Source organism: Bison bison, unplaced genomic scaffold (assembly GCF_000754665.1).
Source record: "Bison bison bison isolate TAMUID 2011002044 unplaced genomic scaffold, Bison_UMD1.0 scf7180017864201, whole genome shotgun sequence".
NCBI lineage: Eukaryota > Metazoa > Chordata > Mammalia > Artiodactyla > Bovidae > Bison > Bison bison.
In genome coordinates this window covers 1,854,476-1,862,121 of record NW_011494773.1, presented here as the reverse complement: position 1 = coordinate 1,862,121, position 7,646 = coordinate 1,854,476, and the positions used below count along the sequence as shown (strand labels likewise).

At 43.1% G+C, this 7,646-nt stretch overlaps 1 protein-coding gene across 1 annotated transcript in view; it reads left to right on the top strand.

Moving 5' to 3' along the window:
• VIPAS39 (VPS33B interacting protein, apical-basolateral polarity regulator, spe-39 homolog) overlaps positions 1–7,646 on the top strand; it is a 28,164-nt gene that overhangs the window by 2,257 nt on the left and 18,261 nt on the right. Inside the window, exons 2-7 of the mRNA XM_010844389.1 lie at positions 884–976; positions 1,610–1,712; positions 3,480–3,623; positions 5,119–5,157; positions 5,509–5,573; positions 6,499–6,555. Coding sequence (XP_010842691.1) covers positions 884–976; positions 1,610–1,712; positions 3,480–3,623; positions 5,119–5,157; positions 5,509–5,573; positions 6,499–6,555 — 501 coding nt within the window. The remainder of the gene's footprint in view (positions 1–883; positions 977–1,609; positions 1,713–3,479; positions 3,624–5,118; positions 5,158–5,508; positions 5,574–6,498; positions 6,556–7,646) is intronic.

Genomic DNA, 7,646 nt, shown 5'->3' with positions numbered 1-7,646 from the left:
GGCTAATTCAGCTTCCTTTAGTTGCTTACTTGCTATCAGGAATTCAAGAAGCACATGAGAGAGTAAGATGTCTATGAGTTTTTATTCTCTGCGGTATTCCCAGAGCCTAGAACAGGGCCTGAGAGGTGGCACGCAACAGATACATGTTGAGTCCATGAATGTAGTTACCATCTGTTTTGTTTATGCTTTGATTAACCTTGTGTATCCAGCAAAGTTCGTGATGCATTCTTGTAACACATGCCTGGTTTGTACTTTTACCTTTGTACATACTTTTACTGGGGCTTCCCAGGTGGCACTAGTGGTAAAGAACCCGCCTGCCAGTGCAGGAGACCTAAGAGACACAGGTTCAATTCCTGGGTTGGGGAAATCCCCTGGAGAAGGGCATGGCAACCCACTCCAGTATTCTTGCCTGGAGAATCCATGGACAGAGGAGCCTGGTGGGCTACCGTCCATAGGGTTGCAAAGAGTTGGACATGACTGAAGTGACTTAGCACGCATGAGAGTGTATAAATTAGAAAAGGTATATATGCTCAATACTGTGTTGTAGGGTCCTTCAGAGAGGGACTGTGTTTTGTACTTCAGATATCCCTTACATAATAAAACAGCTGACAGAGCACCTGAGATGGTGTTGTGAACAAAGTAGCTGCTCTAGGAATGAATGACTACTCGTGGGTTATCAGGCAATCAAAAGTGTGATTGGATTGGTTGGAGACCCAAGGATCTGATTTTATGTGGCCTCTGCAGTATTTTCTTCACCAGACGCTTTTTGTGCATCCCTGACTACAGCAGGAAGTTTGTAGTCCAGGAACCCAAAGCTTTTGGAGCTCTTTTGAGGAGAATCCAGAAAGAGACATACAGTATATCTCTCTTCCTCTTCCTCCAGATGAATCGGACAAAGGGTGATGAGGAGGAGTATTGGAATAGCTCCAAGTTCAAGGCTTTCACCTTTGATGACGAAGATGATGAGCTCTCACAGGTGGGTTTCTGTGAACACTCGCCGAAGTTCTCACCCCTTTCCACTGTGTACCCTTTCCCTTGCATCCTTGGTAACCTGTCTCAATTAGGCTCAGCAGTGCTTTCAGTCACATCTTTACAAGACTCTTCATGGAGAAGAACGCTGGGAAAAGAAAGGAATTGTAAAAGCCAACTCCCTGCCCATTTTCCTTTACATTCTTAAGATGATTCATTTCTTTGCATTGTGTTTTTTTTCCCCCAAGAACCCATAAGTCTTTTTTCATGTGGTATAATTATTATTTTTGAAGGATGAACTGGATTGGGAGTTTTGTCTTTATCATGTCTGTTTTACAAATGAGGGAAACATTCATTTTTGGAAAGATGGATAAACTCCCTACAAAGCAAGTCAATACCAGGAATAGGATTAGAATTCAAAATCGGCTTTGACTCTTCCTAACCTTTTGCCACTGGACTCCAGTGTTGGCTAAATAGCAGTTTCTTTTCTTGGCAAACATCTAGTGGGCTAGGCATTCGATGGCAGAAAGGTTAAAATATTGGCCATTCTCAAGTCCAAGTTCCTCAGCCTTCTTGGCTGTCAGAGGGAGAGGTGAGAAGTGGTGACTGCCTAAGCGCCCTGCCTGGTGTCCGTCCACAGTTAAAGGAATCCAAGCGGGCAGTGAATAGCCTTCGAGACTTTGTGGATGATGATGATGAAGATGACCTGGAGAGAGTCAGCTGGACCGGGGAACCTGTGGGAAGTAAGTACAAAAGACCCTGGGAAGGGATTAATTATTCAGGGTTCTTAACACTCATAAAGTCTCCTCAATACTTGTCAGGATAGGGAACAAGGCTAAGCTGTTTTCAGATGAGCATACATCTGGAAATTTACCCAGGAGAGGGTACTTGGGGAAATAAGGCAGTAGTTTCCATACGGCTGTCTAGGTCTGCTATCTGAGGGCTAATGTTTGGGTGGCTATTTCAGACTTATTTGGGGTGCTTGTTAAAATTAGATTCCTGGGCTTCACTCGAGAGACTCTGCTTCAGTAGGTCTTGACGTTGGGTGTGGGGTGGCGGGTAGGGCGGGGTCTCAAATGTCAATAAGCACTGCTAATGTTCTGATACGCAGTCATATTTGAGAACTGCTGACTTAAATGCTCACAACTGCCTGGCAGAACTGACTTCCTTAGCCACCAAGTCTCACTGCCTAATTGTTCTCTGATACCACTTAACACCTTTGCTGGGCCCATCTGATTAAGCATAGTTTTAAAGGTTTGTTTGTTTGTTTGTTTTAATGGGAAATACTGTCACATGATTTAAAAAATCAAAAAGTATTCAAGGCGTACTGTAGTAAAAAGGATTCACGGCGTACTGAGAAGTTTCCCTCACACTGTCACGCATCTACTTAGTTCTCAGGCCCTGCCAGCCCCAAAACAACTGCTGTTGTTTGCTTCCTGTGTGTTCATTTAGAGATGCTTTCTGCTTGTGGAACTACATATAGGAAAATGAACCCCGTTTTTTACACCAGAGGTGGCATACTTTATACCCTCCTCTTTTCACTGGATAATATAGCTTGAAGATCTTTCCAAGTGTTCTCATGCTGCCTCTCCCTTTTTAAAAATAGCAACATAGTATACACGGTGTGGAATTCTCATAATTTATGTAACCAGTCCACTGTTGATGAGCATTAGATTGTTTCCAATCTTTTGTTGTTTATATTGCTGTTCTTGTATTTTGCCCATGTAAGAGTATCTGAAAGTTCAGTTCCCAGAGTAGAATCGCTGGCAGAGGGTATTTGCATCTGTGTCGGTTAGAGGTTGCACCGATTTGCACTCCCACCTAGCAGTGTCAGAATGTTCCTTTTTCCCACAGCCTTGACAGCACAGGGTGTTCTCAAACTTTTGGGTCTTTGTCAATCTTATAGGGGGCAAGTGGTATCTCAGTGTGCTTTTTAACAATACTTATTTATCTTCAGCTGTTCCGGGTCATTGTTGCTGCGTGGGCTTTTCTCTAGCTGCAGCAAGCAGGGTCTACTTACTAGCTGTGCGCAGGCTTCTCATGGCGGTGGTTTCTCTTGAAGAGCCTGGGCTCTAGGTGCACGGTCGTCAGCAGTTGTGGCACGGGAGCTTAGTTCCTCCGTGGCCTGTGGGATCTTCCCGGCCCTGGGATTGAACCTGTGTCCCCTTGCATTGGTAGGCAGGTTCTTAATCACTGGACCTCCAGGGAAGTCTTAACTGTACTTTTAATTTGTGTAATTCTCTTACTAAGAGTGTGGTCAAGCACCTTTTCGTATGTTTAACAGCTACTTGTATTTCCTTTTCTTTGATCCATTTATTCATTTCCTTTGCCCTTTTTTTCTGTTGATGGGTCTATGTGATTCTGTTCTTTCTCCCTGCCTGAGTATTTTAAGTCCATGTTGACAAGGGACCAGGGCTTCTGATGAAAAGCTTTTAGAGTTTATTGGAAAGCTGGATGTGGTGGTATTATTTTGGATGAGAATGACTGATCTACATCTTGCTGTCTCACAGGTATCTCATGGTCCATCAAAGAGACTGCTGGTAATAGCGGGTCTAGCCACGAGCGTGAACAGCTGAAGAACCGAAACAGCTTCTCCACCTATGCACAACTACCCAAACCTGCTTCTACCTACTCTCTGAGCAGCTTTTTTAGAGGTGAGAGCGACGGTTAAAGGGACAGAGTCCTTTTCTTTGTTCCGAAAAACCACGAAGGCTGTGATTTTCATTTACTTTGTAAGAAAAAGATACTGAAGTATAAAAATCTTTGGAGCTAGCAGTTAGGGATAAGAAAGGGGGAGAAATGAGGGAAATTCAGAGGGGTTGGACTGGGTTTCTTTTTTTTTTTTTAATTTTTTATTCCTTTATTTCTCATGTGTTCCCCATCCTGAACCCTCCTCCCTCCTCCCTCCCCATACCATCCCTCTGGGTCCTCCCAGTGCACCAGCCCCAAGCATCCAGCATCGTGCATTGAACCTGGACTGGCATCTCGTTTCATACATGACATTTCACATGTTTCAATGCCATTCTCCCAAATCTTCCCACCCTCTCCCTCTCCCACAGAGTCCATAATCCTGTTCTATACATCAGTGTCTCTTTTGCTGTCTCGTATACAGGGTTATCGTTACCATCTTTCTAAATTCCATATATATGCGTTAGTATTGGACTGGGTTTCTAAAACATGATAAACAAAGCTGACATCAACCTTGTGACATCTACTCAGGAAATTCGCCTAGGTCAGAATTCCCCCCCACCCCTGTGCTCAGGAAATTTGCCTAGGTCAGAATTCCTCCCTACCCTGTGCATCTCTGTTGGGAAGCCTTGTGCACTGCTGGGGGGAATGTAAAATGGTACGGCCTGTGTGTGGAAGACACCGGAAGACTGTGGAAGACAGCGGAAGACTGTGGAAGACAGTTTGGCAGTTTCTCAAAAAATTAAGTGTAGAATTGCCATATGATCCAGCAGTGTACTTCTGGGTATATACCAAAACGAATTAAAGCAAGGGTTTAAACAGGTATTTATACACCACGATTCAGAGTAGCCAAAATATGGAAACAACACAAATGTTCATTCACTGACGAATGAATGAACAAATGTCCATGCACATGCAGTGGAATATTATTCAACCTTAAAAAGGATCAAAATTCAGATACGTGTTACAACATGGATGAACCTTGAGGATATTATGCTGAGTGAATGAAGCCAGACATACAAGGATTCTGTGTGATTCGATTTCTGTGAGATGCCTAGAATAGTCAGATAGAAATAGAAAATAGAATAGTGGTCACCAGGGAATGAGAGTAAGGAGGAAAGGGAGTTATTGTTCAGTGGGTACAGTCTCAGTTTGAGATGATCAGAAAGTTCTGGAGATAGTAGTGATGATTGTACAGTGTGGATGTACTTAGTACCACTGAACTGTATCCTCCTTAAAAATGGTGATGTTTATGTTAGGTGTATTTTATCACAATTAAAAGAAACAGTTCCTCAGTGCCTTTTATTTCCACGGTACCTCAGATTTCTGAAGTTGAATAAAAGCTTTTTTAAGCCTTAAGTTCTTATAATTTCACAAAAAGGTTCTGTGTGCACTGCATCCTAAACTGAGTCTGGATGGCTCTGACTTTAACTCTTGGCCTTATGTGTTCTTTATCTTTAGGGAGAACTAGACCTGGAAGTTTCCAGTCCCTCTCTGATGGTAGGCATGGACTCTTTTCTCTTGATTACTGGGAGATGTTACTGGTCTGGGGTACAGCCTAGGGAGTCATGGGGACAAGTGATAATTAGATGATGGCACTTCTGAATCTATCATCATTATTAGAGGAATTTTCTGATGCTGAATAAGCAGCTTGAGACCATTCAGGCTGTGGGGTCCAAGGGTAGCATCTAGGGATGCTGTCTTTGGGTAGGAACTGAGATCTACTCGGACTTCCCTACTTGGGGCCATAAAAATACCTTGGGAGCCCGCAAGTCAAGCAAAGGAAGCAGTGGAAGAAAGGAATGGCAGGAAGATGGTATCCTTCTCAGTCCCTTGCCTGTTCTTTTGCAGCTCTGTCAGACACACCTGCCAAGAGCTATGCTCCAGAGCTGGGGAGACCCAAGGGGGAGTATAGGGTGAGTTATATCTTATGATGGTCATGACACTTTACACAGTTTGACGAACTTGGACATTTGTTATATTGCTTGATCTTCCCAAATCTCTGAGCAGGTGTTATTTTAAACCCCTCTTAGAAATAAGAAAATTGGATCTCTAAACATTAGAGCTTGCCGGGAGTCTCACAGCTAGTTACATGGTAGAACTGGAACTTAAAATTTTTAGTTTCTGATTCAGCCCTGGTGTACTTTCCTTATCCATTATACTGCCATTTTTTAGGTTGTGGTTTGAAACTTTTGATCATCACTGTGGTCTAGAAGCTTGGTGGAGCTCATATTCACATGAAGCACATGAAAAAGCAAATTGACTGAAAAGGAAAAAACGATATCATAAGGTCCAAAAAAAGAACATGTTTCTCTCTTTTCCATCTGTCGGCAAAACCATTCATTAGAGTCCCAAAACGGCCTCTACAGGCTGAAATTCTCAACCACTTACATGTTGGGCTGCTAGCTTTGTCAGTTGATCCGTTCCCTCTTTGATCCAATTCGTCCTGCCTGTAAAATCTCTGTCCTGGTTGCTTAAGAAACTTAGGACCAGACCATCCTAGTCTTGTTTTTTTTAATCTATCTTCTGGGCTTCCCTGGTGGCTCAGACGGTAAAGCGTCTGCCTGCAATGCAGGAGACCCGGGTTTGATTCCTGGGTTGGAAAGATCCCCTGGAGAAGGAAATGGCAATCCACTCCAGCACTCTTGCCCGGAAAATCCCATGGACGGAGGAGCCTGGTAGGCTACAGTCCATGGGGTTGCAGAGTCAGACACGACTGAGCGACTTCACTTTCACTTTCAGGGACTAAGACTATAAGCATGAGGTGAGGAGCTGATGCACTGATAATTCTGAATTCCAATCCTTTAACTTCCTATAATTCATGCGTTGCTAATATTCCAGGATTATAGCAACGACTGGAGCCCCAGTGACACAGTGCGGCGCCTCAGGAAGGGCAAGGTAAGGCCCCTGGGGAGAGAATTCTTGTGGAATTGGAATTTGTTTATTTTGGAAGCTGAGCAGCTTGGCCTTTCTCTTCAGTTTTGTTAAATGAAATGATTTTCAGGAGGAAAACCATTCCACTAAGATGGCAATTCAGCTGCAAAATTTCTAATTCTCCACGGTTTAGTGTTGTTTTGATGGGGAAGTGGGAAAAGAGTGATGGATGAGAGGGAAAAGTAGTGCCTTTAAGAGTGAGAGCAGATCTCTCATGTTTAGGTCTGTGATCCAGTGTGAGTTAATACAGAATATATGGTGTGAGGTACAAATGGACATTGATTTTTTTCCCATACGGTTCTCTGTTTGCTCCAACACTGTTTGTTGAAAAGACTATCCATTTCTGCATCGGTCACTTTGGTGCCTTTGTTGAAAATGAATTGACTGTATATATGTGTAGGTCTCTTTCTGGACTGTATTCCAGTTCATTGATTTTTTTTTTGTCTATCCTTATGCCATTACCATTCATGACATTGTACAGGAGACAGGGATCAAGACCATCCCCATGGAAAAGAAATGCAAAAAAGCAAAATGGCTGTCTGGGGAGGCCTTACAAATAGCTGTGAAAAGAAGAGAAGCAAAAAGCAAAGGAGAAAAGGAAGATATAAGCATCTGAATGCAGAGTTCCAAAGAATAGCAAGAAGAGATAAGAAAGCCTTCCTCAGCGATCAATGCAAAGAAATAGAGGAAAACAACAGAATGGGAAAGACTAGAGATCTCTTCAAGAACATTAGAGATACCAAGGGAACATTTCATGCAAAGATGGGCTCGATAAAGGAGAGAAATGGTATGGACCTAACAGAAGCAGAAGATAATAAGAAGAGGTGGCAAGAATACACAGAAGAACTGTACAGAAAAGATCTTCACGACCCAGATAATCACGATGGTGTGATCACTCACCTAGAGCCAGACATCCTGAAATGTGAAGTCAAGTGGGCCTTAGAAAGCATCACTACGAACAAAGCTAGTGGAGGTGATGGAATTCCAGTTGAGCTGTTTCAAATCCTGAAAGATGATGCTGTGAAAGTGCTGCACTCAATATGCCAGCAAATTTG